Source organism: Lutjanus erythropterus, chromosome 3 (assembly GCF_056507025.1).
Source record: "Lutjanus erythropterus isolate fLutEry1 chromosome 3, fLutEry1.hap2, whole genome shotgun sequence".
Lineage (NCBI taxonomy): Eukaryota > Metazoa > Chordata > Actinopteri > Lutjaniformes > Lutjanidae > Lutjanus > Lutjanus erythropterus.
In genome coordinates, this window is record NC_139319.1 from 30,394,248 (window position 1) to 30,415,446 (window position 21,199).

The 21,199-nt window shown below is 39.4% G+C and overlaps 1 protein-coding gene across 1 annotated transcript in view; it reads right to left on the reverse strand.

Annotated features, from left to right (window-relative positions):
- rptor (regulatory associated protein of MTOR, complex 1) overlaps window positions 1-21,199 on the reverse strand; it is a 215,648-nt gene that overhangs the window by 116,538 nt on the left and 77,911 nt on the right. Inside the window, exon 7 of the mRNA XM_084715786.1 lies at window positions 12,692-12,867. Coding sequence (XP_084571912.1) covers window positions 12,692-12,867 — 176 coding nt within the window. The remainder of the gene's footprint in view (window positions 1-12,691; window positions 12,868-21,199) is intronic.

The window sequence follows — 21,199 nt, forward strand, 5'->3', positions numbered from 1 at the left end:
GTTGTATGAAATAATCAGCAGTCACTGCAGCAACAAGTGGACTGGAGCGGAAACAGCTGATCAGTCACTATGTCAAAACTGGCTGGAAACTGGTGTTTAACAAATGCATGCTGAAATCCTAATGAGGAGTAGGAATTTGAAATGAACATGGGTAACTATAGGTAAAAACCTCAGAATCTGTCTTATTAAAAAGGAACACTCTACCAGAAATCTTTCCAGCATCACAAAAGTGCGTAGCTTGATCCTTTGCAGAGGACGACAGCTTTTGCACTACTGAGCTTTCTGTTTCTTTACCCAAGACTTTGTGTAAGATGGCTCCTGTCGATGCTTCATCTGGACACTGCTTTTTATATTTGCTAGTAACTGTTCTAATATAATGTCTTGTCTACCATCAACTTCTTAATCCCATTTTGTGTCTTCTCTTCCTCTCTGAGTGGTATCCCCAATCATGTCTTCTCTGTCTAGGTGTTTGTGGCCCAGGTCCTGCCAGGAACTGCAACACCAGGAAGTTGTTTGACATCATCTCTGATCCACATTCTTCATATATTTTCAAATTAATTTACCTAATTGCCACTCTATTTCTCCATATTCTAAATTGCTGTTGTTGTGTGTCAAAATATACTAGACTGTGTCACCATAACAGAGCTAAATACACTGCGTCAGTGTTGCTGTACTGCTTCCTCATAGCTCTGAGGCTCAGAGGAAGTCAAGTAATGCTTGAAATAATGAAGAATGTTTGGAACAGTGAAGAGGGGGATTACCTTTCAGGAGTTGTTTCAGAAGTTCATGTGATGTGTTTATTTGCAGTAACTGTGGTTTACTACTAGAATCCTTTGTAAAGTAGTCTGATAATCAGACGGAACTGCAGTTTGTTTTAACTTGTTTTTGTTTAGCATGGCATAATTCTATGATGGTCAATTTTTGATAATAGGCAGAACGGTTTATTTTTTGTTTTTTTTGACCAAACAGTGACGAGTGGTGTATTTATCTCCACTGACACAGAAGCTGTGGTAGCAGCTGATAAGAACAATGCAAGAAATTACAACTTACATTACAACATTACTTTCTATATATGTAGCTTCTAGGGATGTTTCTTAGAACTAATTTTTCTGTGAATTAAACAGAACTTTAAATTTACACTTAGAAGCAAGAAAACATTCAGGAGCAGTAAAAGATGTCATATTAGTTTATCGAGTGTTCTTAACATTAACAGAGCAGCTTGTTCCCATTGCAGGTTAACGTCCACATGACTGTGCTGAATGTGGTTAAGGATTGCTAAAGGTTGAGTGGTTATGCCAGTTTATTCTGACAAAGTCTTCATACAAAATGTTTTTAATTATGTAAATCAAAATTCAGCCAAAACACGCTGGTTTAGATGTCCCATTTTCCACTTTGTTGGTCTACATCTGCACATTAGCAGAAACCAGTGTTTTACATTAAAGAAAACAGATAATTAGTTTAATTGACTAGTATTTGTGGTTTCAACTAGCAAGACGACTAATCAAGCACATCCCTGGTAGTTACGTATTTAGCTCGCCTAATAGGAAGATGATGTCGACATTCTTCATCCGGCCGAAAAGTTCTGATTGGTTGACTGTTTCTCCAACCTGAGGAAATGAACTGTGAGCAGAGATTCAGTACGGCGATGGATAAACCTGCCAAATCAAAGTCACATTTCAAGCCTGCAGTCAGTATCTGACACCGAAAAGATAATGTTAAATGGCAAAATTCTTGCATGTAATGAGCACAATACAGTTTTCACTTCAAAATGGACATGGTCTGGACGCATAAAAATCAATTTACCAGTAGAATATATGTATAAAGACTATGAGAACTAAAGAATATGACATTTTAGCTGCTTCTTACCAAATTTCTCATTGTTACATAAGCTCATAACGCGCTGCTCATTAATTGGAAGCGGGCTCCTGAGTTCCAGTACAACTGCTCTCATTTCAAAGCAACATTTCAAATTATAACACATTATGATTAATGTGCTTTTTGATCATTAATAAGACAAATGTGAAGATGGAGAGTATCCTGCCTGATCAGCATGGGAACATGCTTCATTACTGCTATCATTTTAGATCAACATCAAAGTGTAGTGCTAGTGGTACATTGGACACATTATGCTAATTTAAGGACATTTCCTGAACATACAGGGGTGCTGACCTTGCCTATAGCGCGATTTAGTTTAAAGGAAGAATCTTACCTAAAGGATTCACATATGTTACTTTCCTATAACTTCACACAGCTCCATTTTAATTTGTGAATTTTAACAAGTTTCTCTTGCAGCTGATCAGCCCAGAGACAGACTGTAGTGATGATGTCACCTACAGACAAATCCTGTAGCCGCTCTGACAATGAATAATGGACCAACTGTTGAGTTTCTGTGACAGCAGCCGTGGTGATTTTACTGGGATAGGAGCACATTTTCTGACTCACAGCTGTAAGCCTGACATTCAAATGAAACTCATTTGGTTATATAGTAATGAGCAGATGCCACCTGATGACATCATTAGGTATATTTAGGTAGATTATTGTGAATGTGTCGAGAGACTCATTCAACTGTCCAAAATTACCTGAATATGTTCAGGGGATTTAATAAGGTATACATTCAGTGGCTGTATTTAATTTACACTCAATGAAAATATAAACAAAACACTTTTGATTTTTGCTGCCACATTTCTTGAGCTGATTTCTGACAGGTGAGGCATCTGAATAAACATCATAATTATTGCACAGATGTGCCTTGGACTGGTCACAAGAAAAGGTGCATTTTTATCCTAAAAATACATTTTTTGGCACCAAACTACGGCTATTTCACATACCAAATGTTTTTCTCAGGACAGCAAAGTCATGACCTGCCCTATTCTGCCTCAGATATTTTTACCTTAACCCTAACCAATCACTCATCATGCCTAAACCTAACCAACCAAAGCAGAAAGGCAACGAGTAACATCCAATCAGAGGCGGACCATGACTTTGCTCTCCTGTGAAAAAAAACCCCAAAAAAACAAATTGGTATCTACAGCACTATTGAACAGTGAAGTTGACTTTTGACCTTCTGGATATAAAATGCCATCAAATCTTTAAGTTATTTGTGTGTCATGTAATTACTTGCATATGCCCATGATGCATTGCTTTGTGTCTTCATCCCTCCAGTAAAGTTCAAAGAATTGATGCCAAAGAGCGCTAACTGTTCTGGAGGACTGTGATGCCCCAAATTATTGTTGGTTCTTCTATTCCTACATCATCCATCAGTCGAATTTGAACACTCTACAGAAAAACGAACCACCACTGGTCACCTATTTTTCGTTTTTATCCAATCTATGGAGTTTGGAATTGGACTTTTCCAATTCTTTGACATCAGCCGGTTCTTTTACGGGGGTAAGGCTACACATGGAAATTGAGAAAACAGGACAGCCTTTAAAAGTCCATCACAAAAGGCACCACTAACACTTCTGCATAAAGTATAATCTTCTGCATAAAAGAATGAAGATTAAGGCATATTAAGTGAGTATTAAGTATAATGTTTATCTCACGACACTACTTTTTGTGAACCGCCTGTATCCAATTAAATAGCAACAAAGTTGAACGAAGTTTAAAGACCACTTTAGCACAGGCATCTAAACAGTTCAAAGTGTCCATTCAACACATTTCCAATTCCCCCAAAACAACTGCAGTTGCTTTTTGTGAGATCTGCAGACTTGCAGAGGCTATTTATCTAGTTTAAAGAAAGATGCTAATGAAAGATTTAACAATAATCATATTAGGGTAGGTGAAAATTTTAAACAGATGCAAAATTAGCCAGCTTTTGCACTTTCTCATTAGGTGTAAAATCTGCTTTAACGACTGGCACCCAGCAGTGTGAAGCATACTGCAGATTGGGTCATAGGAAATATTTTAACTGGCCCAAAAAATATGGTTTAACATCAGCAAACAGTCAAGCCTGGAGAACAGGGCAGGGCTGACATGTCAGATTTTGCTCTCAGTATGTAAGTTTGATGGGGTTTTCTGAGGTAAACCTTCTGCTCTCTTCAAATCCACAGAGGTCTCAAATAGTCAGCTAAGGCATATGCAATGTTATGTAACGGTTTCCTCTGTAGTTCACCCCACATAAAGAGACAGGAGGAGGAAGATGAATGTGTCAACATTTTTACAAGTAATTTACATATCAGTTATTAACGTCAAGGCACCAGAACAAGAATGGCGGTGTGTGTGTGAGAGAGTATGTGGTAAGGCAAGAACTTATTGTGTTTAATATTTTTTGTTCCACCAATAGGAGCAGGAAACGGGAGGACAGAGATGCAGCCACATTAGTTCTCAATGAACATAATGAGTGTGTGTGTGTGTGTCAGGGAAGAGCCCGCAGAATGAAAGGAATACAAGATGTGGTCATGTCAGCCAATTAAAATTGCATCTGAAATTCATGCTCTTAAGGGTTTGTGTACTGTTTACTGCACAAACATGAAGATAATGGCATGCTACTTGAGGTCACCATTGTCCCTGTCAAAGCAAGTTACATGTATACATCATCGTCAGCATTAACAGCATCTACATACAGGCACTGTATACATCCTGCATGATTATGATGATGTATGCATGATTATTCACATACGTGCAGGAGCTCACGGTACCCCAGGGGCAGGGTTAGCCTGTGTAGATCCGGTGGTATTGGTGTAATATTCAAGAGACAGAAGCAGACACTTGCTGAGGAGTTGGCTCAGCCTGCTTTGCATTCTGCAGAGATTCATCACTGCTCCCCGATTCTTCCCTAAAGGGCTGAATTACAGAGGTGCTGCACCCTCACATCTGCCTGGCAATGATGGTACAAGGTTCCCACTATAAAATCTTAATAGTCTCAAAGAGTGGCTAAATATGTCTCTTTAAAATGAGTTTATATCATATTTTCTCAAGGAGGCTGTACTGTACTCTAATGTAAGTAAGTTCACACGTTAAAACTTTTTCCACTGCATGGTACAGCTTGACTAGACTCGCTTTTGGTACCTCTGCTTTGTTTTCCACTGCAGATAACAACATCAATGGAGCATTTGTCTTGAAAATCTCCAGCTTTTATTCAAAGACGAACTGTAACCTACACTGTACATTTACTGCCACATTGACAAACTTACAGCTCACCTTTTCTCCTGCTCTACTCATATTCACTGTCACTCTCTGCCGCTCGCTCGACCACAAACTCGCTGCATGATGTAGTAGACATAGGGTACATGTGTTGTGTGAGAAATAATTGGAGAAAAAATGTGTAATAGTTCTTATTCTTTGAATTGGAGTTTTGTTAGGAGGGCTCTGGATATATATATATTTTTCATAATTTTTGGGGCATTTTATGCCTTTAATGACAGGACAGCTGAAGACGTCACAGGAAACGGGGAGAGAGAGTGGGGGAATGACACGCAGCAACGGGCCATGGGCGGGAGTTGAACCCACGGCAGCTGCAGAGGACTCACAGCCTCTGTACATGGAGCGCACACCAACTGAGCTGTCCAAGGTGTGGAGATATTTTATTGGAAAATTAAGAACTCTGATCCTCTGATGTTGCTAGAAGAAAACTTAGAGGTTCACTAAATTGTTCAGGATTCATCCTTTTTCAAGGTGATCTATTAGAATAGTGGTTGTGGTATTTCAGTCTGGACAAACTAGTCAACCGACTGACAGACCAACTTCACCATGTGAACTGGCATATTGTGATGTCTACAGTGAAACATTATGACAGACGATGATATTGTTTTTACATACTTCTCAGATCTATGTTTGTTTGATATTAATTACAGATTGGGCAGCTCTTTATGCTGCGTTTCCATTAGTAAATCAGACCGGAGGTGCTATTATAATCCTTCATTTTTGCACTCTCTGGCTGACATTCCTTAAAATACATATTCATCAGTTCTATGGCATTTGTAAATCATGATGTTAAGGTGGCGGAGGGCTCAGTGGACGGTGACTGTCTGGCATTGCAATGATTGATGACACTGTTCATCGGCCAAACCCTACAACTGACTGATATTGCTGATACACCCTTAGCTTTTATTCCGTCATCTGTTGTTTTCCTCCTTACCCTGCAAACCCCTGGTGTCATTCCGCCGCCCCCCACCATTTTCAGGTGCTCACCTCCTCCATCCCTCCTCATCCATCGCAGCAGTGGGGAAATCCCTTGAAGATGGCGCTCCATCAGTAATGATTTTCTGCTCAGCTGAGCAATGAAAGGTACACATGCACTCACTCTGCCTTGCTCTGCCCAACTCATTCTCCCTCTCTCTGTAAACCCGTTCATCCATCCCTCAATGCATCTCATTAAAGTTTTAAAGCCAAGGTAAGCTGGCACATAAGTGAATCCCTCCATCCGCCCACTCTAACCCTGCCAAACTCCATCCCCTTTTCTTCCTCATTTTCTCACTGTTCCTCACTCTGGGGCTGTATGAAATTAGGGGAAGACAGCTCGGCATGTCTTTATTTAGAAAATAATAAGCAAACAGCAACAAACTGTGGGAAGATCAAGAGGAGGGAAGAAGCAGTAAGAGGGAGCTGCGGCATCTTTTGAGACTTGTGAAGAGCTCCAGGTGGAGGGCGGATTGATGTAAATGCAGGCCACAGCTGGGATGTTTAATCTGGTGTGAAGGTTTCTCGAGCACTGGGACTATTCTCAATCAAATTGTTATTCTCTACCAAACCTGGTAGGAGGACAGTGAACGGATGTATGCTACGTCTGGAATTGGTAATGTCCTTCCCAGAGGCACACAGTGCTGCCTCCTCCAAGGCCTCGAGTTTAAAATGATTTCATGTACGTTTTGCTGAACAGCGGCCACAAGCGACAATCATGGGATAATGGCAATTTCTGTAGCATAGTGAAACAGTGGGATAAGTAGACAAGACTCATACAGTCACTGAACTGACTGGATGTCAGCTACACCATAGCTAACTATTTAGAGGTCCAGTGTGAAAGAATTAAGGGGATCTACTGGTAGAATATGGCAGAAATGGACTATGACAGGGCTGCACGACATGATTAAAAAAATCATATTGTGATTATTTTAACAGATATTGCACATGTAATATGATTTGCAATTAGTGGAAATTATCATATTTGGATCACAATTTTCATTTTCTCTAAATAAAAAAAATATTAAAATCACAATTTGTTGGGGTCTGTACTATAGACTTGTTTGCTTACATCAGGAAAACAAGATTTTCTAGGCCAGTGCATCTTTGCAGCACTACAGTACTTTGTTATTCTATAGTGCTGTTTTGTCACACTTCTCCTCTTTATCAAAACATTGCAGCTCCTGTGATTTTAAATGTAGCACTTGGCAATATTTCAGCACTAGAATATAACATTCTTAAGTATGTTTTTATTAGTGTATAAACACCTGAAAATAAGAATGTTTGTGCTTTTTGTAACTTAGAATGAGTGATTTCTATTTACAGATTCCACCGTGGCTGCCATCTTGCACTGCCATGTTTCTACAGTAGCCCACAGCGGACAATTCGAACACTGTCTCAAGATATGGCCTTTCACGTTCTTCACAGCCACCACAGGTTCTTGGAAAGGGAGGATGAGGCAAAGTGTTTGCAATATGCGAGCTCACCACTAAATATGACTAAATCCTTCTCTCTGGTCCTGTAAAGTTTGCCAATGTTAGCATCCATTAGCCACCATAAGGTACGAGTCCCAGCAGAATTTTTATTATGTATCCCACTGCTTTTCTTGTCAAGAACTGTCTCACTCTGGCTCTGAATGGTTTACTCTGATATTATCACTCTAAGTATAGATTTTATTGATACCAATGCCATTATCGATTCTGCTTATCATTCCAATTCTTAATCAATTCCCTTATCGATTCCTGTAGATTTTCTGTGTGGAAAAAAAGTAGGCCTGTTATTCTCGTTATTATTACTACCCTTATTATTGTTGTTATTATTGTCATTATTATCATTATTATTGGTATTATGTGTAAGGTTACATGAGGTTGAAACTGAAATTTAGTGGTGAAAAGTTCTGTGTCAGAACTGTTGATGGACTGTGTTTGGAAGTTTTTACCATCTGGGAGGCTTGTTTAATGTTCATGACATCCTTCAACCATCATGCAGCGCTGTAGGATTCAGACTTACAAGGGTCACATGTGCTGCAGATACAATGCTGAGACACAGCCCTTTTTTGCATATGCCCATGATGCATTGCTGAGAGTTAAAGTTCACTATGTTATGTTCCAACATACAAATGTTATGGGTTCTTTTTGGTGTTTTTAACGTACAGTTGTTACTTTCTGTTAGTGTTTGTGCTGTGTTGTTCAGAAAATGGAGTTTTTTGTTATTTTTGTGCTGGTTTAGAGACATTTTAGTTGACACCATGAGTGAGGGGTCTTGTCATCATAATCCCCAATGCTTTGTATGCGCTGTAAAAAATAAAGGTGATGTGTCAATTACTGTTCATTTTCTTACAGAAGGGGAACATAGTGGTTTGTGCATACCAAAAATTAATGCATACATGCAAGTTTAACTAGCACGGTAATCAACAGCAGAATCGAAAATACAATTTTTTTAATGAAATTGATGGAACTGTAAATTTGGAACCAGTTCTAAAGTGGAACCAGGTCTCGATGCCCATCCCTAACTGTTAGTGCCTAAACCTGCCCAAGTCAACCCACGAATCAGAGGCAGAGTAGGGTGGGTCTACCAGACCAGCCTCTCTTAAAAAAACCCTATAAACAGGCTGTGTTTGAGTGCTCACGAATTCAACTTTTATAAGAAGGAATGTATTATTTCTTCTTTCAAAAGTGATGTGCAGTAGTCTTTCTCAATTTTATAGTGACACCCACTTTGTAAGAAGCTTTGAGAGGGAAAACTGAACATTAAAAATAAATGATTACATTTGTGGCATACTTTCTTTATACAAAACACAACATTAACATATAGTAGATACATATTTTTGTCTCTTTTCAATTTGTTCTGTTTTTATACAGTGTTCTTTTCATACGTAAATAATGGCTGAATGAAATGATGAATAAATGAGAAACAAGTTTAAATATTCTCTTTTGAAGCTCTGGTGTTCATATAACATTTATGCTCAATTAGCTTATCAAACTCAGCTGAGCCATGTGAGGAAATTGTATATATAATGCATACATACAGTAATGAATGACTAAATTTGGCCTGATTCATTACCGACCAACAAGTTGAATTCATTCATACAAACCACTGAAGCTTGACCTTTACAGGTCATTAATAGGAGGGATCAGTCCCAATGTTCCCCTGCAAACCTCACCATCCATTTTTGGAGGCAGAAGATATTAAGGAATAGTTCAGTCAATATCACCCAGCCGGCTTTTAGCAACTTGTTCTACTGGAATGTTGGTACGGGATATCAATATTAATGGTATAATACTGAGACCTCATTATGCTGAAGGTCATGGTGGGAGGTGGATTCAGAGCCGAAGAAGATAAAGAAATTCTTCAACATCTCTGGCAGAGAAAAAACATTGGGCGAGCTGCAGGACACCTACTGAAGGCAACCTGTCATTCTCACTTACACACTTAAAAAAAAAAAAAAAAAAGTTGCTGCTGCTTCTGCTGCATTTTCATTTTAGGTTGAAAATGTGTTAAATCATCCCTGTGACTTTTAGTGTGCACAAAGAGAATTCAGTCATTAACATGCAAAAAACTGTGCTGGTATGTAATGATTTATGGCACCAAAGGGACTTTGCACAGACTGGATCTGTAGCATACTGCCTGGAAGATGAGGTGCTCACCTGCATTTCAGGGATATCACATGAGAAGAAATCTCTTAAAGCTCAGTGGATAAAGATTCAGATGGTGGTGTCTTTCTCTCATTTTAACTCTCTGCCGTTGTCTTTGATTTTCACACTCCACCTTTTTCTCCAAGTCTCAAGGCATCAAAAAGCATATTAATGCGTTGCATGAACTGTGTTAAAGCAAAAATAAAAGACAAAAGGTGAAAAAGACTAATGTGAGAAGTACATGGAGGTAACACTTGAGTTTTGCTGCTGCCCAAAATGAACCCAAAGAAATACAAAAACTGAACTCACTCTCTTTTCAAAAATCTCTGACAAGAACACACACACAGACACACATACAGACACACATCTAAAAAGGCAAGCATAATTAATAACATTAACAATAGCTTTGTTCTCTCACTGCTACAGTGAGTCAGCATGAACAATACCAGGACCTTGAAATCAAAGCAGCTACTTGGAATTAAGCCATTATTAATTTTATAATTTAAACCTGGACTTTTCCTACTCTGACATGTCAAAAAGGCCTGTAAGCCAGAACTGCAGGAAACGAAAAAGTCGAACTGCTCATGTTGCATGCAAGGAGTAGAAACAGGATTAGATACAGATAGATATAACTGATGGCTCATTATACACTAAAGAAAACATATATGAATGTTACACTGTATTCCACTTCTGTCACATTTGCCAATGGACACCCCTAGACCTTTACTTGCAAAACTTTTTGCTGGAGTTTTTTTGTTTGTTTTTGACAAAAACATCAGTGAAATGCCTAACATCATATAAAACAAAAATGTGACTGATCTAGATTATATTGTAGTATCAAAGTATGTGGGCTCTTTGTGTCCATGAATTGAAACGTTAGAAGTCCTTATGATCCATGACTTTGATTCATGAAAAGCCAGGAGGAAAATGTCTCCCACTCACTCATAACTTAAAAGTCTGTTGGTACTTCTTCAAATTCTTCAAACTAAATAAAAATTTATTAAAAAAATCTTCAGATTCAGTCTTTTTGGTATTTTTAACATTTTTTTGCTGCATGTCTCAGACAAAAAGTCATCATTCAGTCACTATTTCTATCCACTTAAGGATTGTAGGAGACTCTTCACTCAGCCATTTTCTGGTTATTATTATTATTATTATTTTTTACAACCTATTTGTAGCAAGTATCTGTACTGTTTTTTCCACCCCAGTTGGCACATTTCCCACATGTATAACAATTACAATCAAGCTCAGGGCTACTGATCTGATCTGTCAACACATCCACTATCATAATAAAAAATATTAGAAACACTCAAAAAAAAAAGAAATATATGAAAATGACCAGTATTTCCACAGATTCCCCAACGCTTCCTACATACTGGACCTTTAAATATTTTTTTCACGTTTGCCCCACCACGGATCACTCACACAGGATGGGTATAATGTGATTTTTTTTCAAAACCAGTGTTAATATCCTACGTGAGTTTTGGTACAGATATCAAGCACAATATTTTTTAAACACCAAAGTTTGTAGAATATAAACATGTTTTGCAAAAATCTTAATTCATCAATTTTTAATCTTTAATCTTCAGCCTGCTATACAAGAACTTTATCTAGTAGAGTCTAACATTAGCGGAGTTAACTGACTTCCTGATTTAAATGAGGAGATATCTGATCAAAGAATAAATAAAAACTAAGGATCTGACCAAGCAATCGAAGCTAAGTTTTCATACTCTTGACACTTCTGATACTTACTTCTCCTTACAAATTCTCAACAAGAGAGGTTTGACACCCAGTGCAAACACGATGGCCTAATTTACTCTAATCAGCTCTCAGGCCTGTCAGATACAACAGCCCCTACATGCAAGAGTTATAGAGCATGTGTATATAGAACATGCATGACTGACATGAATATCTATGGTGTGTGTGTGCGTGTGTGTGTGTGTGTGTGTGTGTGTGTGTGCGTGTGTGTGTGTGATGTTGACAGGGATCGTGATGCAATCACCTTTGCCTGGGTGTGCAAGCCCCACATGCTCAGTGTGCCCCACACACAGCTGACTGGCTGATGTAACCTGTGCGCTCCTGTGGTTTGGCTGAAGCTCCATCAGTACAGACCTCTGAATGATGCATCACGCTGCATTTACATCAGGCCACTGTATCAGCCAAGTCTCCCAAATGAACACATTTAGCCTGAATATCTTTCACCTATCTTACTGGAGCCGCCTCTGCAGGGATCATCATCCTCGCATTGCTGTGGATGATGTCGGTTTACATTTTTCATCAGAGCTGAATACTGAGCAGGGTCGGAGCTCAGAGGAATGTTTGCTCTCCGCACAGTACGCATAACTGTGTCCTCAGAGTGTCCGGGCAGTGATCCGCTAAGAGGCTTTACAAATTAATGACTGACACAGGGTCTCCTGCATTGTCCAAAGAGAAAATCTGTTCCTTTGTATGGCTATTACAGAGAAATAAAGATGAAAATTAACCCAGAGTCTTATCATGACTTCAAAATTATTATAACCTCTCAATTATAACCTCTACCAAATTATAACCTTGAAACATTCCTCTGTTTCAAAAGACATTCAAACAGCCAGCCACTGCAAGGCTCAACTGATCATGGGCAGAAAAGTGATTCAAATTCTTCTGAAGTAGAAAATTTCCTTCACATTTCCATACCTACTGAGAAAGACCATAAGTATATACCTCCTGTGTATCAATTCAAAGCTTCTCCTCCTGCTGTTTTGCCTCATTAATGGAAAACACTGTTTAAATGTTACTAGTCACCAACAGTTAAATCCCAGCTACCTTATTACCTCAGCATGAATTTGGGACAAAACCTGAAAGTACCATCTGGTCCAAGTCCTTGATGTTTCACAGTTTTTATGTCGGTAAGAAATTGTTGTGACGGAGAGGGGAGAAAAAAAAAGTGAGAGAAACGTTACCATCGGAGGGCGATCTTGATGGGCGTGGTGAGGCAGGAGGTGAAGAGGTCTGCCGGGAGGTCAGGATTCATGGGCAGCAGCTCGCTGGCCTCGCAGGCGGCCAGCTGGATGCAGTTCTTCATGGAGGGCGGGAGGGGCATCTGGGCCAGCGGGTGGCTGGGATTGATGGCTGCCACCTAAACAGACAAAACATGACAGATACATGCTTTTATAATCTACATGTATCTGTAGTTTTCTATATTGTAATCTTCTTTTAGAGCTGTCCAGATACAAAGCCTGTATGGCTGTGATAGGATGGCTATCATTGTCGCTACCTGGGTCAGGCAGCAGGGTTTTGTTTCGTGGCTCATAAATTACATGATATCGGATTGGTGCATAGATTTGTGTGCTTGCCAATCCCAGATCCAGCATTTTCGGCTGTATCAAAGACCTTTCTGACACTGGTTTCAGTATCAGAACAACTCTATTCTTTATTGGTCTATTCTGTACACACAAAATCGATTGCATGTCTGTCTGACCTGCAAATCTAGAGGTTTCTTCCACTGATGATCTAGGCTGCAAGGACAGAGGGTGTCATATTCTGTATTGTAAGGCTCCCTGAGGCAAACTGTGATTTGAGATAATTGGCTATATAAATAAAACTGACTTGACTACAGTGTTTTTTATAATGACAAATATGTAAATGTATCTACAATTTGTCACCTGTTCTTTTTTTTTTTTTTTTTTTTTTTTTTTGCTTTTTTTTTGAAAAAGAGTTCATACATGTCAAGACGCTGCCATTAAATTATAAAAATTGCCCCAAACTGAAATTAATTCCTGAGAAGATCTCTCAAGGCCAAGTCACTAGTTTTGTTCCTTCTTCTACTTTGAAGTTTATTACTGGTTTTGTTTCCAGTTCACAACCTCTTCTTCTACTTGTTTCATTACAGCCACACATAATGTAGCCTATACTGCCAATACTCCTAATTTGCATTTTCTTTTTCTTTGCAATGTTTCAAAAGTTCACTTTCAATTCATTTAAAACTTATATGTAAACACAGCTAATCCGGTTGCAAACTGCAACAAGCACAGAAAGGTGTCAGTATGAATCTGGGTTTCAGACCAAAAACATTGAATTATTGAGCTGCTCCTCAACCTGACCTATTGTTTGGAGAAATGAATGACAGAGGGGCAGGAAGAGATGAGGAGCTGGGTGACAGACAAGTGGACTTTAAAGAGGTGAGACTTGTTTGTGGCCAGTGTTTGTGTCTGCCAGGACACAGCAGACACAGACGTGGAGAGACAGCCATATTTGTTGGCACACATTTATCTAAAAATAGAGCTTCAGCAAAGATGCTGCCATTTGGAAACTGTGGAAGTGTTTCACTTTGGCTCACTGCTTGATACTTTGTCTTGTTTGCTCTGATGTTCTAGTGGCTAAAAACTGAAATGAGCATTGTCACCGTTGTCAAGGGGGAAAAAAAACAGTATTGTGGTGGTACAAGAAAGATTAGAGGGTAGACACAGCAACAGATGCAAGGTGAGAGGATGACAGAAGCAGACAGGAGGATGAACTTGAGCTGAAGGCAAGATAAGACATGAGATGAAAGGTCAGAGACAGACTGAAGAGGAGCAGCTCCAGACTGATAAAGGAAGATATGCCGTGAAGAAAGGAGGCACAGAGAATAAAGACAAGATGGAAAGGAAAAATTCCTCCTTGTTATCTCGATACTTGAAGTAAAAACAAGTTAGAAAAGTAAACTTAAGTGTGAGTTTGTGCAAATGTCCGGCAAACGCAACAGGTGAAGGCTTTAGCACCCTGTTACCACCAACGCAAGCCTGCTCTGACTGTCGTCATTATTGTTGCAAGCTGTTTGGGTTTGTCAGATTTGGCGCCGTGTCCTCACTCCAAGAAAACTTTTCAACAAAGGCAAATCTACTATCCATTTAATTGCTTGTCAAGGCTTGCGACAGACTCCACTGAGGCCAGAAACTCACGTGTTCATGAGTGAGCTCGTTATCATTTCAAAGTATTCTGTTTATTACCGGCTCAACCTCGCCCATCAGAGAGGTGTTCATCTTCATTAAGCTGCTATGTTGCATTCACCACACAGAAAATTGAAACATGCAGTTGGGAAAAAAACAAAAATCTCACTAAAAACTGAAACGAACAACAAGTCCAACTGTTCACTTCTGTTATGGACGGCATGGGATGAGCAATAAAAGCCATATTTTTGTTTTGTTTTCCCTCTGTTGCACAAGAACAGGAAATTTGATTGCAGAAGACACAAATAAGTGGGTTTTTTTTGCAGGTTTGCAACCCTAAGCTTCCGGGCAAGACATTACAATTGACACACTGCATGAGACATTTTGAGAATGTAATGATAATGTGATAGGTTATTGATCCCAGTGAGGAAATTCTCCTCCTGCTTACCCCCTTAGCAGGCGGTCTTCAGTGGTAAACAATCCTCTTGTCTATTCTTAAAACAGAATTAGCGTGTTATTTCCACACTCTGGGACGGCTCAGTCAATACTTGCAAACGTGAAAAAAGGAGGAGGCTGGCATATGATGTAAAACTTTAATTATATTCCAAGCTCTTGACTATTTATGTGCTCATTGTGCTGTTGTACTGTTGATTTGTTTGCTGGGAGTTCAATATGGTTTCTGTCTTTTGCTGAGTAGACTTTAATGAGCTGTGGGGTCTTAATGAAGGCAACAATCCAAGACTTTCCTTTATCATCGCTGACTGCTACGGGTTTCTGCTTTCATTTTGCAGCTCTGCCTTATTTTGGTAACAAATTAGGGAGGGAGATGATTATTATTATTATTATTACTAGTATTGTCTCTTTCCTGCAAAACACAAGCCTGTATTATTCCAAGAAACAGTGCATCCTGTTGCTCATCCAATTTTAATTGCCTCTGAGGACAGGTTTTCTTTCATTGACAGCAGCTTTTGAGTTTGATTCTGTAACAGTATCAACAGCTCTGCACCTGATGGTCATTGTTGGTGTCAGACTGTCTGTTGATGACATGTCAGATTATAGTTAAGACTCGCTACAAGCTAAGACTTCTTCTGATGACTACACAACTTTAACATCACAGTCAAAAGAAATAAATTCAGATAACCTAATCCTGCTGGAATTAAGAAATCAGAGCCAGGAGAAAACTAGGTTAAGAATCAAAGATTTTTGAAGCAAGCGTTTGACATTACATCAGCCAGTGTTTGGGAAGTTTACAGTTGTGTTGGCTCCCACATTTTTTCTGTAAGGCCAAGCTTTTGAGAATAAAAATGTGTTTTAATGCACTCGTCCTCCCAACATGCACCTAAACACACGCACACACGCACACACACACACACACACACACACACACACACACACACACACACACACACACTGACCCTTTGCTGTGACCTCCTAAATAGGTTTCTGAAATTAATACAAAGCTGAAACTTCATTATGAAAGACTTTACTTAAAAAATGAAGAGCAACAAGTAACTTTGACAGTGATGACACTGAAGGAATACAACAGGATGTCTTTTCTGAAGTTTTGTTCACCTTTTAATTAGAATCTCTGGTATTTCTCTTAAATAGAAGTTCACATGCACAATGACTGGTAGGCAGTAATGTCCAGCTGATCCAAATGATCAGTATCAGGGCTGATAAGAGCATATTTTAATGGATAAAGTCAAGCAATTGTTGATCCTTCCTTTACTAAACTGCGCCTCTTTAATGACAGTCAAGCTGTACACAGTCTTTTACCGCGAGAGAAAATTAGAGGGTGTGAATGTGAAGCAATATTTGGGTGCAGTGGTTCAGATGTGGAGGTTGACCAAATACAGTTTTCTGAAGTTTCAGCACTATTAAGTCTGTTACTGAATCATTTATTTCTCCTCTCTCTGTCCTATTAGCAAAGCTCAGTTTACAAAACATTCAGGTAGCAGCTTCTCATTTTATCGAGAGCCGATCATTTCTTTGACAGGTTGAAGTGATAAACTTTGGCAGCAGCAGGTCATCGGTTGTCATTATTCAATGACAGTTCCATGAATAATTTGATGACTGGAGAAAATAAGGATGAGTTTGTGGGTTTGTATTCAGCCAAACTCATTGCTTGTGAGAAAAAAGGCTCCACTCTGTAGCATCACTGTACAAGTGGACTGAGTGTTTTTGTAGTCCCAAACAATTCTAGCAGAGTTACACATCTTCTCTCTATGAGACTGCTTCACATCACTTTCACAGGATGCATTCTTTTATTCATATTAGTGGTGTCACAATTTCAATAATAAATGGAAAATTGATCAAAATGAGCCTTCAGTTTCAATAATCAAAGTCAAAGGCAGAATCCCAGTATTTTTTTTCTCTCCACTCCTGCCTACTTGTGGCGTCTGGCGCTCGGTTCAAAGTAAAAAAAATAATAACACTTCAAAGACGACACAGCATAGCTTACCAGCCATTACATCACACTTGATCAAATTGAATCATGACCTTAAAATTGAAAGTCAAATCAAATTGTGGATTTGGAGAATCATGACACCCCTACTTCATCATATCAGTATGACTCAGCTTTTAAACTTGGTGGTTTTGAATCAGGACCTTCAGTATCTGGATGAAGTAGCTCATGTCAGATTTATCAGGCTACACCTGTTATTTCAATATGTCAGGTATATATTTAATAAAAGTCTACGTAAATAGAAGTATTGATCACACAAGCTCCGGATCAGGGCAATCCCTGTCGTCAGGGCTTCATACATGAAATTATTGTACAAAAAAAATATTTTTTACAATTTACACCTGAAATGATGAGGGCATTTACAAATGACAAGGTGTTACAAAGGGTTTCAGGTAGACAGAGCAAAGATGCTATATCACAAGACAAGACAACATACGTAATAAAGTAATTATTGACAGTGTTACTAAAGCTACTAAATTGATTGCAAGACAAGGCACATCACGACATACTGGATGTAGCTCATCAACTGGCTGATTTATTGACTGATCACATCACATGCTTGCTTCATGGTAATTACTCAGCATGTCAGTGTCAGGAGTAGAAAACACGTGGGTGGGAAGTGTGGGGGAAAAACTGTGCAGAAGCAGAGGAGAGCAGACGGAGCTGCTCTGCTGTCGGATAATCACTACCTGGTCACGTTTCACCCACTGTAGTCTGAGTCCGGCCTCATTCTGGTTTCTTGCCTGTGACGGTCAGAACTGGTTCATCATATGCTTTACCTCGCAAACACTGGTTCAATACCAGCACGGACCAGTCAGGCAGCTGGAGAGCTGCCGGGGTGCCCTTGAGCAAAGTACTAACTGATTATTTTCATTATTGATTAATCTGTCAATCATTTTCTTGATTGCTTGATTAGTTGTTTGGTCCATAAAATGTCAGAAAATGAACACTGATTTTGAAATTAACTCGATGAAAGTCACTGCATCGAGATGCTGCTAATAAATCTTGAAAAAGACAGTGTCCTTTTTTATTATCAACTCTTCTCCCATGCACCCGTCTACTTACAGGTGTGACCTTTGATCACATTTGACCTGCTGAAATCAGAGAATTTGGACTCTTTTGACATCCCATCAATTAAACGACTAATTGTTACTACGAAAGCATTTATCTTCAGCCTTCTCTGCCCCACAGTTTAGCAACCACTGCATCAGAAGAGCTGGATTCAAGTCAGCTCAACTCAATATGGACAAGTCCATTTTACAATTCTTGGCATTTCATTTGAGTTCTACAGAAGACCCAGTTTTCAATCTTCAGTTCTACCACTGAAGTTCCTTCCAACAGTTTCAATGTGCCAGTTTCATCCTGATCTGAAATATCTGCATGTGATGATGAATAAATGGGCTGTGATCATATATTTCACACCTGGCCCCGCTCACTGTAAATAAGCTTGTCAGTGCAAATTGCAAACTGTTACTGTAGGACCTCTTGAAGAGCTGTAGACGCCCCGACCAGCTGTTTACTGTGGCGGAAAATGTATCTTCAAGTGCTAAAACTCCTTCTGTGTTTGCAAACACTTTTAAGGGCTACAAGGATGAGCAAGCGGAGAGTGTGTGAGAGAGGCCTGTCTGGCGCCGAGTGTTATAACACACTAAAAGCATGGACAGACGTACAGCCTAAGAACATACACAGTAGAGTTTTCACAAAACCAAAATTTAAAACTTTGATACAATACTGGTATAAATAAAATACTCAATATATTTCCATATATTTGTTCTGAAATCCATACATCTTAATATATCTGCATAAGTGAAAGATATTTAATATATTTTTTAATTATTTATTATTTTTATTCTACCTTTATTTTATCAGCATTTTTTTTTATCACTGACTGCCTTTATCTGTATCTATCAGTACTTTTTGAGCTGCTGTGAATTTTCCCGGTGTGGGATTAAGAAATCTTGCCTTATCTTTCAATATGGCTGTGCAAGTTTCAGGTAACAATCAAGACTGAACTGATGTCTTGAATGAGCACTTAGATCACTGTTTTCATAGCTTTGGTACTTTCGATACTATAACAGATATTTTACCATTTAAAATATGTGGTAGCCATTTGGGTAAAACAGATCAACACTAGACATAAATCTTCCTCAGCAGTAGTTTTATTGCCGGCAGGCGGTGTTGTGATACAGATCAAGGTTTCAGCAGCAAACGGGGGCTTATGTTGCGTTTAAGAAAAAAAGTCGTAGTGGTATCATTACAACTTTCACATATATAGCAAACCCACTGACCTAAACCACAACTTTAACACAAACACAGCAGTAACACACCAGAGGTCCTGAATGTAAAAAACTCCTTTGGTCTCCAAGCTTCCTGTGTGTTCCGGTGTACCTCAGCACGCATCTGATGCAAGTTGGGGTAAACCCACACAACCTGAGGCGAGCACTGAGGGGACGCGCTCATCTTTCTGCGCCCAGAGGGTGAGTCGAGTCAATTAGAGAATGAGACAAAAAAACAAATACAACAAATGATTCGGCAGGCTGCCTTCGAACAAAACAGGAAAAACTGCGGTTCCTAATGTGGGGCCTTGAAAAACAGACAAAAAAGTCAAGAAAGCATCTGTATTTTATAACCCAATTCAAATATTCTAATGTTTCTAGTTTAGCTAATCACACTGCTTGTGATGAGGCTTTGTAGATTTATGTAATGCCTCCCTACTTCTGTATATACTACAGCACCCTCCTGTTCTCTGCTAGTCCAATAACTCATTAGTTGACTCTATAATAAGAGGTGGAAGAAAGGCAGCAGGCGTTGAAGCTCAGATCTCAGTATTTACAAAGCTGCTCAAGAAAGAGGTCTGCACACACATGAATAAATCATGATATTAAAAATACAGAATAAGAGAAAGAATAGTTCTAATTAATGGGGAGGTATAATAACGTATGTAACTGTGCATGTGTCGGTTTCTCAACAGGCATACTGCATTTCTCTTTGAAATGCTCGCAGGCGTGAGTGGGAGCCCAACTGTTGCCGCGAGGATGGATCCGTGCCAATCTTCTTGTAACATAATTCCTCTCCTCTCTCTCTAATGAGGAAAATGTCGACTCGCTCACAGAGGCAGCCTTAACAAACAAAGCAGCGGGCGTTTCCAAAGCCTATCATTGTGTCGACCTAAGAAGAACATTGTCTTCTGAAAGGAAATTCGGAGAAAGCGCGTGACGGCGTGCTGCAGTAATCCTAACGGTAAATACGACAACATTGCCAGCAGAGGCTGATTAATGCCAAGCATCCACTGTAATTATCACATTAGCATATTGTAATCTCACAAATTACCATGAAAATCACCATGACAGCTCTTTTTTCTCCCGCTTCCACCAGGGATATCAGGGTACAATTTAATTTCTGAGAATTTCTTTTTCTTTTTTTTTTAAGTGACACTAATTTATGAGACTAATCCTATCATATCTGTGTGTGTGTATGTGTGTGTGGTCCAGATGTAAAAACACACAATTATAACAGAACGGCGTAGTCATGCACACAGGCTACCAAAATGCAACTCCAGTCTAGCAATACATTTCACAGCCGTGCATTAATTATTCATTAAAATGATAGAAGACGCTTAATGTGAGCATCCTGGAAATGCCGGCAACACACAACACACACACATAAGCACACACCAGGCTCTCACAATCCAGTGTGCCCTGGCTGTGAGTGCTGCAGGGTACACACACACACTCCTCTTTCTGCCCCGCAGCTAATGCAGTGAGCATGTTTGCTGAGTGCACACAGGAAGTGATGAGATATTTAAAAGGAGGCAGGTGGCCCTATAATAGAGCACTCAGAGCAGACACCCACACACACTGACTGACTGACTGATTGACTGACTGGCTGACTGACTGGACTGCAGGAGGAGGTTGATATGGTGCTGTGGAGGAGTGATGAAACACCTCCTCCTCCTTTCATATCTTCCCCCTCAGTCATTCTCCTTCGTGTTCTCATCTTCATCTGCATCTCCAAATAATAAAGTCCCCGGTGAGATCAGGGCTGCCGTGCTATGTCAAACAGGTGCACTGTGCATGAGT